Here is a 14,123-nt window from a genome sequence, read left to right as displayed (position 1 = left end):
CTATGGGATTTGATACCATTAATAAATAATCAATAAATAATAAATCAAACATTTTGTAATTTTGACATAATCTTGGAGAGGAAACCTGGCCTGGTACTTGTAAAAATTTTTTAGAGTATAGACTAAAGAATGTAATAGAGGCTGGGGCGAGATGTAGCCAGCGGTAAAGTGCTCGCTCGATGCACAGTCGGTTCTGATTGATCCCTGTTAGTGGGCCCACTGGGTTATTTCTCATTCCAGCCAGTGCACCACGACTGGTAAATCAAAGGTTGTGGTATGTGCTATCCTGTCTGTGGGATGATTCAGTGTGCTATAGTGGTGTCATTAAAGAAACCAAATCAACTAATGGAGGCTGAGACAGTAATGTCATGACAAATTGTATGTATGTGACATCATTAGAGATTGAGTTTGGACTCTTAAATTTTTTATAAGCATGGCTCTGTTAAATTTTTCCATTGGTAGCAATGGATCTTTTATATGCACTATTCGACAGACAGGATTGCCCATGCCATGGCCTTTGATATACCGCTAGCAGAACGAGAAATAGCCTGATGGATCCAAACCAACCATGCATCAGGTGGGCTACGTCCCGCTCCTTTGTAAGAGAAAGATTTTTTTCTTCTTCTAAGACCTTTAAGACTGGAATAACATTGTTTAAAAATGCACTAAGAGGACCTACAATTGAAAACCTAAACAGCAGCATGCCAACTAACTAATTAGCTTGCTGTCTATTTTCATTATAATATACAAAGTATGTTTTGATTAACAACATCACTAAAGCACATTGATTTATTAATCATTGGATATTAGACATTTGGCTGAAACGAGAAATAGCCCAATGAGTCCACCAATGGGGATCAGTCATAGACTGACCATGTATGAGGCAAGTGCCCCATTATTATACAGTACATTTATGTATTTACTCTGGTAAAAAAAAGTTCCTGACCATATATTGCACACGGTATATATTTAACTAATGGAGGACAAGGGGGGAAAAAACGTTTTCAAGAAATAATTGGTCATTCATAAAATAAACAAGATTGTAAAATTATAGTGTATTCACACAAGTCATAAATTTCAACCATTTACAAATTTTATTTGGTGCACAAGAACTATTTCTGTAGCAATACTAAGACCTGGTACACATAATACATGTATCAGTCGTGATAAAATTTAGTTCGATTCAGATACTTGGCAAATTGATTCCTAAATGTAGCTTATTTTGTGATATGATGACCTATCGGGGCTAGCTCTGGCACTCGCCAGATTCACCAGTTTGTGAATTTTAAGGACAATTGGCAAATTTTAATTTTAATTTGGCAAAAACAATGTGTAATTATTGACCTTTATTTGAAAATAGCTGTAGGTTTAGCATTTTTTAGATAATTTGGCAAAATTTTGTGATCACCCTGTATATTGATTATTTGATTTAAAGGCATTATCCCGAGTTTGCAGCCATTGTAACAGAGGGGCGGGACATAGCTCAGTGGTACTGCACTTACTTGATGTGCATTCGGTCTGAGATCAATCCCTGTCGTTGGGCCTATTCAGCTATTTCTCGTTCCATTCAGTGCACTACGACGGGTATATCAAAGGCCGTGGTATGTGTTGTCCTGTTTGGAATGATGGGTATAAAAGATCCCTTGCTGCTAATTGAAAAGAGTAGCCCATGAAGTGGCGACAATGGGTTTCCTCTCTAATATATATGTGGTCCTTAACCATATGTCTGATGCCATATAACCGTAAATAATGTGTTGAGTGGTGTGTCGTTACATAGAACATTTCCTTCCTTCCGTTGTAACATGTTTACGATTAACGGATCCTTTTTAAAAACTAACATTACATATTATATTTTCCTGGGTCCTATTCCACGAAGAGGGTGAGATGTAGCTGTCGATCGAGTGCTTACTTGAGATACTTGTGTCACAGAATCGAACCACCTCGGTGGATCCATTCAGCTGACTGGGTTTTTTCTCATTCCAATCATTGAGTGCTCGCTTGAGGTGCTTGCATCACAGGATGCAACCACGTCACTGGACCCATTCAACTGATTGGGTGTTTTCTCGTTCCAACCAGTGCACCACAACTGTCAAAGGCCATGATATGTGCTTTCCTGTCTGTGGGAAAGTGCATATAAAAAGATACCTTGCTGCAATAGGAAAGATGTAGTGAATTTCCTCTCGACGAGTCAGAATTACAAAATATTTGACAGCCAATAGCCAATGATTAATTAATAAATATGCTCCAGTGGTGTCGTTAAACAAAACACTTTTTTTTTCATTCCAATCAGTGCACCACAACTGGTCAAAGGCTGTGGTATGTGCTTTCCTGTCTGTGGGAAAGTGCAAGATCCCTTGCTGCATTAGCAAAAATGTAGTGGGTTTCCTCTTAATGAGTCAGAATTACCAAATGTTTGACATCCAATAGCCGATGATTAATTAATAGATGTGCACTAGTGGTGGTGTTAAACAAAACAAAACTCTTTTTTTCATTCCAATCATACTGGTCAAAGGCTGTGGTAAGTGCTTTCCTGTCTGTGGGAAAGTGCATATAAAAGATCCCTTGCTGCATTAGGATAAATGTAGCGGGTTTTCTCTGATGACTACATGTCAGAATTACCAAATGTTTGACATCCTATAGTCGATTAATTAATCAATGTATTCTAGACCATGAAACGATCCTAGTTGTGAGATCACCTCGAGTGCATAACTACTAGTGGTGTAACAGTACATCAAACTATTGATATGTTGCGATAGTCTGTGCATTGATAGCAATGCATCGATAGTTAATAGTTTTGATAGTATGCACAATGAAAGCATAACAACAATAATGTGTGGTCTTTATCTTATAAATTTATTAAATAAGATCACACTACCTAGTGACCGTATTACAAATCAACTAAGTTCAAACACAGACATACACGCAAACACAAACATAGATACATACATACGCACACGCACACATACACGGACAAACGCACACATACATGCATATATTGATACATACATACATACTGGGAGACTGAAGTAAATAGTTTTGCGAAATATCTATTAAAGGGACATTCCTGAGTTTGCTGCATTGTAATATGTTTTCAACTAATAAAATATTTCTACGATTAAACTTACATATTAAATGTATTTTTTTTTTAGAATATCGGTGTCTGTACATTCAATGTGTTTCTGGTCGTCTTAATATTTGTAAGGAGCCCAAACTGGATTCTTTTTTCAAATAATTTCGTACGTACGAAAAAATAAATTTTAGGAAATAAAATTAATTTTAACCAAGTAAAAATATTGGAATGACCAGATACACGTTTAATAATATACAGTCACTAATATTTTTTGCAGAAAAATATATTTGATATATAATTATAATCATTAAAGAGTCTCGGTTAGTCGATAACACCTTAAAAGTTGCAACAAACTCAGGAATGTCCCTGTAATATTACTGTTAAGCGATTTAACAATTCTCAATAAAATTGCAATAGTACTGTCACTATTGCAATACTATCACAATAGTATTTTAACTATCTCAATACTAATGCAATACTAAAACTAACCGCAATAGTCACCTAATAACTACCTTATGTTCTTACGGTGATCTTAGCGCTAAGATCGATTCATGGAAACCGGGCCACGGTAAGAATATCAGTATCTTTGTATTAAACAAGGTGCTTGTTGTCCTATTGTCTGTAGTTGCCTAATTGAGATTTTTGTCTTTGAATAATTTTATATATATTCAAAAATATATGTTACGAACTATATGTCTCAGATGAGTGATGGAGAGCCTGAGTGATGCCTTCTCTTAAACAGCAAGGTCTGCCTCTTAACATGCACTGATCACCATTTTGTAAATTCAGCCCAACAAGGTTTTATTCCACAAATCAGAGCCTGATTGTTCAAAACATAATAAAATTAACCCTGGGTTAGTCCAATAATTTCCTTTTAATTATATTTGCACAAATACAAAATAAACTTTAGATTTTATTATGTATTGGGTACTGTTGATTGTTCTAAATCAAGTTTCAACACTATGTCTTCATTCATTATTTACCGGTATATTTGTTCAATCCTTGGGTTTGAAACTCTCTTAACTGCTGGTTAAACTAACTAATGCTTTAACAGCTGGCACTGGTTTTTCTGCACAAGTTATTGTTGTACTAACAAAGAGTTCTGTTTTTCAGTAACGAGCAAAGCTCAAAACCCACCACCAGCACCCTTATGGAGACAGCCATTTCCCCATCAACCCCTGCAATTCTCAGTATGCCTTACATTATCATGACCTCCACAATAGCCATGGGGTCATTGCCCTCTGTGGCTCCACCAGCAGACGCAGGTTCAGCTGGTCGCAATCAAGTCGGTCACTCAATGCATTCTTTACACTCTAACAGACCAAATCTTCTCCGGAAAGAACCTCAGCCAATTTTACCTGCTCCTTTTGCTGGTGAGTATGTCAACTAGAAAATGAAGGTGTTTAGAACTGGCACCTACTATTTTCAAAAGAACACAATTTTTTTCATACATTATACATGTATATGGCAATACTCCCTCAAAACACTAAGCAGACGAAGATATTACATGACCCCAACCCCCAACTACACAAATGCATATGCAAAAACTGGATTTTTGGGGATGCTTTGCAATACCAACAGTGTGAACATCCCTAGCACCATTCCCCTGGATCCTCACCTTCTGGCTGACACCATATTTTCTTAAAGGTGGTTGATTAAGCATTATAAATATAGGTACCCGGAAGTTACATGTGTGTAAGACCAAAACAGGCTTGTCAGTTTGTCACAAATTGTTCCAAAAGTCCGTAGGTAAGGACTAAAATATCTTCGTATTTTACACATAGACATCCCATGGCAATACAGGTAATAAATTAGGGCCAAGGGAATTGTCCAATCTTCCTGCCAGTAATTTGGTGGACTGATGGTGATAAACCTGTATTATGGTCCTGATCATACCTTTGATGAAGTCCAGTTCTGACCAGTCATACTTTTTCAATGGTCAGCATATGCATTATACAATATTTACAGAATATGAACACAATACTTACACAACATGTTATAAAATATTTATAATGTGTTGTACAATATATTAACCACATACATATGATACAACATTAACACCACTGAATGTATTATACAATATAATTTACAGCATATGTAATATAATAAACAAAACTACAATAATGTGAACATTATTGTGTTTTTCAGTGCTACATGTTACATAATATACACAGCACACTACCCCGTATATAATATTTACTTAACATGTTATACTATACTTGGGGGCACAAATATGCAATAATTCACTACTCAAAGCATGTGTTCTACATTATTTACGGCACCATTTATTTAAAACTATTTAGAAACTGCTGAGGACATCATCTTATTGGTCAGACTTCGAAAAAACTTTTAAAAGGATCGATATATCAGGATATATCAGGTACTATCATTGTATTAGTACTAAAAATATACTGCTATCTTCTGTTACATTATGCTAATAATGCAGAACATATTTAATGTATAAATAAATGTCTGTTTCTATTTTCAGAAAAAAATCTAGTGCTTCCAGGAATAAATTCCAACAATAAGGTAAGAGATCACTGAGAATGGATGTAAACATCAACAGATTTTTTGTTTTGTTATGGATCAGATTTTTTTTTTTCTGAAATGTAAAAACATTCAGTTACCAAAGATGAAACAACCTTTGGATTTTTCCAAAGTTCAGAATCATAATGCTATTAAAATGTGAACCTGTGACGATTGATCTAGACCATGGTACAATGTACATGTATGTACTATCCTGTCGGTGGGATGGTGCATATAAAGAAAGAAATGTTTTATTTAACGACGCACTCGACACATTTTATTTACGGTTATATGGTGTCAGACATGGTTAAGGACCACACAGATATTGAGAGAGGAAACCCGCTGTCGCCACTTCATGGGCTACTCCTTTTGATTAGCAACAAGGGATCTTTTATATGCACCATCCCACAGACAGGGCAGTACATACCATGACCTTTGATATACCAGTCGTGGTGCACTGGCTGGAACGAGAAATAGCCCAATGGGCCCACCGACGTGGATCGATCCCACACTGACCGCGCATAGAGCGAGCGCTATACCACTGGGCTACACCTTGTGCACATAAAATCATTGATATAGCCACTGTGGGGGTGGGGGGGGGGGGGGGGGGCACCCACTCTCACTCTCACTCTCACTGTGTGTCATATTATGTGGGGAGACCGGCAAATATAAAAGGTGGTGGAGATGGAAAAAAAAGTATATAAAAGATCCTTTTGCTGCCAGACAAAAATATTAGTCCTTGGAGTAGTGAGCATTCAACAGGTGTGTAAGAAAATGAAATTGACTCACACACATCTTTCATATTGCTAGAAAAAGAAAAGACTATGGCGATTTGGTTAAGCCAATGAGTTTACAGATGGTAAATGTTGGTTTCAATTCCCAGTACTGACTTCAGTCCAGAGCAATCACTCAGATCAGTGGTGAGGTTGACATTAAATTCTCTCACTAACTCACTTAACCAATAAGCTTTATCTTGAAGGAACTGCCCAAATAGCTGATATGTGTGCCTCTTGTGTGCCATTAATTTTTATTTTTTTTAAATAATTAATTTTTTTTTAATTTATCAAACTGTGAAACCTATCGAAACTGGATCATGCTGGGGACCTAATATTTATCCCATTTAGACAGGATCTTTATTGTAGCTGCACACATATATATTATTAATTTAATACTTCCAGGTACATGTGCAATGTTTCAGGATCTGTTAGTTATAATGGCAAATAAACTCATGACTTTCTCTTTAATTTAATATTTTCCAGGTTCCTGATTACATGAGTTCTTCCCGGACTTATAAACCAACTGCGATGTCGTCATCATCAAGTGACTCACTGATGTCTTCTCCGCTGTTTACACTGAACACCGGCCCTGATGTGATATCTCTAGACTAGACACCATCCTACTAGTTATTAATATACCAAACAGCATTCCTGTGTTGGTGCCAAGAAAAAAGGAGGAAATCAACTCATACAACATTTAACATTCAGTACCCAGTATATGTTTATTATATTGAGATTTGAAAAAGAAATGTGAATGTCAAATGATAAAGAATTTAACATTTGGTATACATTCTTGTTATAGACGGTTGAAGAAGAAATGTGAAAGCCAAAAGATATAGAATTAAACATTTATTATACACTTATTTTTTTGACAATGAAAGAAAAAAATGTCAGCATTACAAGATATAGAATTCAGCATTTAATACAGGGTATACATTTGACAGTTGAATAAAAAAAATTGAAATCAAAAGAGATAGAATTCAACATTTAATATAGTTTTGTCAAAGCATTTATCTTTTAAGAATAAATGTAACAGCACCATTCAACAATTACATTGTATAAAAAATCTTTTTTCATCAACCTTCCACCATATAAAATTCTACAAGACTCGGACCAATAACGCCTCTACTATTATGTAATGTGCTGGTCATCACTTATCTCCTCTTCACCTGTCACTTGGACATAATTTGACTGACATCATTGAGCATTTTTTAAAAAAAATTTTTTTTTTATTTCTTCATCAATAAATATTAGATTATAAAAATCATCTTTAACAGAACAAATTTGTCATTACTGGCTACATTTACTTAAATAAAAATGAGAAATTGTTTTGAAAATGTTACATCTCGTCAAAGTGATTGGAAAATGATAACTACAGGAAAGGCCAGTAATTATTAATTTGCTTTTCAAGGGGTAGGGGTTGGCAATATATTATTTTCACAGTCGGTGGGGTAAGTCATTCTGACACATTCACCCTAGAGCATTACTTAATTGTTGAAAGGACCCTGAAATCAAATGATACTCAATTTTATATTTTGAATCTGTCATAGTGCTATTTTATGTCAAAAATCAAACAATACTCAAGTCCATATTTTTTTAATCCTTGGATGTATTATTTGGTGACTGAGGAGAAAAGAATAATCACACCATAAGATGCATTAATTTTTATGATCTCACCTTATAAAAGTTCTCATTTCATACGTCATATTTGATTGTCCGTCCATAAAGATCTTTGATAATAACTATAGCTACCGGTATATATAGTTTTAAATATGATTTTGGTCATTTTTGTATTGTGAATTACAGAGGCATATGAAGCTGGATGGGCATTTAAACCTGCCCTTTCTTAGCTTGCCTCTTCCATTTTGCCCCATCATTCCCTCTTGCCATCTGCCCTAAATATGTAGATGTTTAATTGTCATCATATACTCATTAAAATCATGCATTTATGAAAAAGTGTCAACATTTTGCATAAGATTTATTACACATTGGTACATAATGATGCTTATCATTTTGTGCACTCTAAATTGTTTAAATAATTAATTTCAAGAACCTGCCATAATGTTAACACTGAAGAAGCTGGGGGGTTTTGTCCGCTTTTTTAACCATATTTAAAGAAAAATACAAAAACTAATTACTGGTCCTAGTTAAGTTTGTTAAGTATACCATAAAGCAGATCTGTCAGAGAGTTTTGAACAGTAGATGGTCATAAATATAAATAATTACTGATAATGGTATGTATTCTGTTTTCGGTATCAAAAAGTGTGTGTTTCAAAAGTAGATTGGAAGGGAGCAGATAGGGCCAAGTAGGAAGGGGGAATAGCTCCTGCATCCAGCAATGATCATATATTTATTCCCATGTTAATTTTTTTTTAATGTGTGCTAAGTCAAGTTAAACATTTATTCATTCATTCAAACATAAATTAATGTTTTCATTCATTCACTTACACATGCATTTGTTCATTCATTCATTAATCATTCATTTATTCACAGAAAATATTCATTCATTTGTTTTTGGAAGATTTATTGCCCTTTTGAGATTTGGCATCTAGGTCCATTTTATCATCATATAACAGCATTAATCTCACTTTTTTTTATGAGATTGATTTAATATTTGACATAGGGAGTTGCTAATATATGTCAGTCATCAGATTTGCTCTTGTCTTGTGAAAAAAGTTGTGGCCCTTTGGGTTTAAATTTTCATGAAATTTGTGGTTACCATTTCCTCATAACAGCAGTGCTCTCATGTTTTTAATGGGATCAGTTTAATATTTGAACTGCCCATTAAGTCATTCCCTATGATCTGTGATGTGATAATGTTTTTGATATATCATTATGTACATATTATTTGTTTTTTTGAAAGCAATTCCGTTAAATGTTCCATAGTAATGTTAAAAATACTTTCTAGTCATATTAGAGTTACCAAAAAATGTTTGTGACATGTTTTCATACATTCATTATTTTTCATGTTTCATTGTCATTTTAAAAATAAAATTTGAAGATAGTATTGAGTAAAAAACCCACCCAAAAACAACAACACACCCAAAACCTACAGTAGTCAAAACTTCTTCGTTCCTACAATGACAACCAATAAGATTAAATAATTGGGTATTATTTATACAATACAATTTTTAAATACAATGGTATTTACTCACATTACATCCATTTTACATACATGTAATTAGTGTGCAGGAATGGGGTGGAGTGGGGGTGGGGGGTGTTGCTCAGTGGGAGTGCACTTGCCTCATGTAAACTGGATTATAGGATTTATGTTCCCGATCCCTTCCACCAAATAGCTATAGATTAAATGTTGCAAAATATTCCTTTCCATGGTGAGCCAGCCAGTTCTCCATGACTAGTGTTACAAAGGCTGTGGTATGTACTATCCTGTCTGTGGGATGGTGCATATAAAAGATCCCTTGCTGCTAATCGAAAAGAGTAGCCCATGAAGTGGCGACAGCGGGTTTCCTCTCTCAATATATGTGTGGTCCTTAACCATATAACCATAAATAAAATGTGTTGAGTATGTTGTTAATAAAACATTTCCTTCTGTTGATGATGTCAAACTGTAAGACTTGGTATACTTACTCCCTAGTCATGATGGGTTAATATATATATCTATATTTACCAATTCAGTGAAACCCTTCTAAACCAGACACCCTTGGGACCAAGTAAAATGTCCAGTATTAAAAGGTATCCCGTTGAGAGAGGTTAAATTTTGTATCAATTTTTTTAAAAAGGACCGTAAAAAATGTCCGGTTTTGGGGGAATTCCAGTTACAGAGGGTCCAGTTTTGAGAGGTTTCACTGTATGTTATCAAGGTGTAACAAATGAATACATCCACGGCAGTGGGAGTGTGCAGCTTGTCCGACCAGACAAGTTGACTGAAAGTTACTTTATAGTAACAAAACAACCATTTATTGATCAATTAAACATTGTAATAGGTTTTTTGGACAGTTTTGGTTTAATTAAGCGGATGTGTTGAGATCACTTAAACATTGCTTTGACAGAAACATTTGTGTAGGAAAAACACAACTCTCTATAGGACAAGTGTCCATAGTTAACTCTATAGGACAAGTGTCTACAGGACAAGTGTCTATAGTCAACTCCCTATATAACAAGTGTCTATAGTCAACTCTCTATAGGACAAGTGTCTATTGTCAACTCTCTATAGGACAAGTGTCTATTGTCAACTCTCTATAGGACAAGTGTTTATAGTCAACTCTCTATAGGACAAGTATCTATAAACAACTCGATAGGACAAGTGTCTACAATCAACTCTCTATAGGACAAGTGTCTATAAGCAACACTCTATAGTACAAGTGTTTATAGTCAACTCTATAGGACAAGTGTCTATAATCAACTCTCTATATGACAAGTGTCTATAGTCAACTCTATAGAACAAGTGTCTATAATCAACTCTCTATAGGACAAGTGTCTATAATCAACTCTATAGGACAAGTATCTATAAGCAACTCGATAGGACAAGTGTCTACAATCAACTCTCTATAGGACAAGTGTCTATAAGCAACACTCTATAGGACAAATGTCTATAATCAACTCTATAGGACAAATGTCTATAATCAACTCTATAGGACAAGTGTCTATAGTCAACTCTCTATAGGACAAGTGTCTATAGTCAACTCTCTATAGTACAAGTGTCTATAATCAACTCTCAATAGGACAAGTGTCTATAATCAACTCTCTATAGGACAAGTGTCGATAATCAACTCTATAGGACAAGTGTTTATAATCATCTCTCTATAGGACAAGTGTCTATAATCAATTCTCTATAGTACAAATGTCTATAATCAACTCTCTATATGACAAGTGTCTATAGTCAACTCTATAGGACAAGTGTCTGTAATCAACTCTCTATAGGACAAGTGTCTATAATCAACTCTATAGGACAAGTATCTATAAGCAACTCGATAGGACAAGTGTCTACAATCAACTCTCTATAGGACAAGTGTCTATAAGCAACACTCTATAGTACAAGTGTTTATAGTCAACTCTCTATAGGACAAATGTTTATAATCAACTCTATAGGACAAATGTCTATAATCAACTCTATAAGACAAGTGTCTATAGTCAACTCTATAGGACAAGTGTCTATAGTCAACTCTCTATAGTACAAGTGTCTATAATCAACTCTCAATAGGACAAGTGTCTATAATCAACTCTATAGGACAAGTGTTTATAATCAACTCTCTATAGGACAAGTGTCTATAATCAATTCTCTATAGTACAGGTGTCTATAATCAACTCTCAATATGACAAGTGTCTATAGTCAACTCTTTATAGGACAAGTGTCTATAATCAACTCTATAGGACAAGTGTCTATAATCAACTCTATAGGACAAGTGTCTATAATCAACTCTCTATAGGACAAGTGTACAATCAACTTTCTTTAGGACAAGTGTCTATAATGAACTCTCTATAGGACAAGTGTCTATAATCAACTCTATAGGACAAATGTCTATAATCAACTCTATTGGACAAGTGTCTCTAATCAACTCTCTATAGGACATGTGTCTATAATCAACTCTCTATAGGACAAGTGTCTATAATCAACTCTCTCCAAGTGTCTATAATCAACTCTCTATAGAACAAGTGTCTATAATCAACTCTTTCCAAGTGTCTATAGTTGACACTCATGTTCAATAGACAGACACTTGTCTATAGGAACACATCCTATGGAGAAACACTTGTTCTATAGAGACGCTGTCTATAGAGAAATGTCTATAAAAACACTTATTCTATAGAGAAACATCTGTCATATGGAGATGCTTATCCTACGGAGACCCATCCATCTTATACAGGCACTTACCTATACCCCCACCAACTACTACATCAAAGGTTGTGGTATATACTGTACTCTATAAGAGGGGAAATTTCAGGGTTAGCTCTTGTCAAATTCGCCAATTGCGAATTTTAGGAAAAATTGGCAAATTTTATTTTAATTTGGCAAAAACATTTCAAGTAATAATTGGTGGTTTGTTGGAAAATAACTCTGGGTTTTGCTTTTTTTAAAAGATAATTTGGCGAAATGTTTTGCTCTGCCAGAGCTAGCCTTAGGAAATGTAAACCAAAGAACCCTTGCTACTTTTTTGGTAGGAGTATCCTCTGTAAGAGCAACAGGTTTCCTCTCTTCCTCGACCAAGTAACGAAATAAACCTATATCGGACAATAAATAGCTGGATTAATCCATAAATATAGGTGATTTTGAAATGTCAGCGTAACTTATGTCTTTAACATTTCATAACATATTGTAATGTCATTGCTTGTTTTATTAATGTTATTTTCTTTTGTTCATTAACACAATAATTAATTGATAGTTTATTATTTATTTTTCATACATTTGTAATATCTGCATGTTATTTATTTTTGTCATTATGAAGTTCATCTAATTTTTGGGTTTATAATAAATTGTGTTCGACGTTCAGTTTGTTGGTTGATTTCAGTTTTAAGACTCTTAGAGACATTTGAGTTCATGGGAAGGAAAATATAATTGATCAGTAATTGGGGTGGGGTGAGGTGGGGTGCTGCAATATTAAACTTTTGAATCGTAGAATTTTTTTTTTTCCATTTTAATATTATGGTGTGCAAAAGTGAGCATATCGCAGCCTTTTCTTGCTCCTCTCTTGTCTAACAATACCAACATCATCATCAGCAGCAGCAGCAAGAATTTGGCAATTGCTTTTCGATCTTTGCTGTTTTTTAAAAATAAAATGTTAGGCTAGACATAAAAACAAACCCCTTTCAAACATTCATGTTGATGCAAATGTAATGGAAAAATCAACCTCCACTGAGTACAAGAGTCCAGTGCCCTGTTTTATGAAGCGATTTTAGTGCTAAGATCATCTTAAGTGCATTATATGTAGTTAATGCATTTGAGGTGATCTTAAAGCTAAAATAATTTCGTAAATCGGGGCCCAGTACTCTACCAACTGAGCTAATAGGGAAATTCCCACTAACTACTGCCACTTTATACCAATTTAACACTACTACATATACTTTCCCCTCAAGTGAAGTTAACTTACGTCCTGGAGTTGTTGTCCACGGACAGTTGAACTATTATGGGTTCAACCTGGGTTGTAATTGTAAACACCCGGTCCCTACGTCGGCTCCAAATGTAACAGAAAAATCAACCTCCACTGAGGGGATTTGAACCACAGACTCTCGGTACTAGAGTTCAGTACTCTACCAAACGAACTAATAGAGAAATCCCCACTAGCTACTGCCAGTAGGAACACTGACAATAACGCATTCGAGCAGTCATGCTACTATTAAACTTCCTTTTTACTCTGCCTTGTGCAGAGATACGATTTTGAAAATGTTTTTGTGAACTGAATTACAAACATAGGGTATAATATATTTTACAATTATGCTTGTAAATAACAGTTTATTTACAATGTTATCTTAATTTAAACAACAACCGTAAAGTGTTGGGTTTTTGTTTTTTTAAACTTCAACTTTGATTTCTTTTGTTTTGTCTTTTTTGTTATCGGCTTGACAACGGAGAAACACGAAATATTCCGACGCGCAAGGTGCTCCTCAAAACGTTACATGACGTAATGCGTGTTACACATTCCCGCCAGGTACATTCGCGGCTTATACACCATAATACATGTTTGGATATGGACTGTGTGAAACATATTTATTATAGATATTATTAATTTATACAAGAATTGCTATGTTACAAAGAAAAACTACCAAATTTAATGAAATTCAGTGCAATTTCAAACCGG

At 34.8% G+C, this 14,123-nt stretch overlaps 1 protein-coding gene across 2 annotated transcripts in view; it reads left to right on the top strand.

The window, feature by feature from the left end:
- LOC121386175 (E3 SUMO-protein ligase PIAS2-like) overlaps nucleotides 1–9,377 on the top strand; it is a 53,826-nt gene extending 44,449 nt beyond the window's left edge. The window contains exons 14-16 of one of the 2 annotated variants that reach the window (XM_041516991.1): nucleotides 4,184–4,443; nucleotides 5,559–5,599; nucleotides 6,856–9,377. In XM_041516991.1, the coding sequence (XP_041372925.1) occupies nucleotides 4,184–4,443; nucleotides 5,559–5,599; nucleotides 6,856–6,984 (430 nt within the window). In that variant the 3' untranslated portion in view covers nucleotides 6,985–9,377. The remainder of the gene's footprint in view (nucleotides 1–4,183; nucleotides 4,444–5,558; nucleotides 5,600–6,855) is intronic. The other variant, XM_041517010.1, reaches the window with a different exon arrangement.
- Nucleotides 9,378–14,123: the final 4,746 nt, after the last annotated feature.

This window comes from Gigantopelta aegis, chromosome 2 (genome assembly GCF_016097555.1).
Source record: "Gigantopelta aegis isolate Gae_Host chromosome 2, Gae_host_genome, whole genome shotgun sequence".
Taxonomy (NCBI): Eukaryota; Metazoa; Mollusca; class Gastropoda; order Neomphalida; family Peltospiridae; genus Gigantopelta; species Gigantopelta aegis.
Note: the sequence above shows the minus strand (reverse complement) of the source record. Positions and strands in the feature narration are given on the sequence as shown.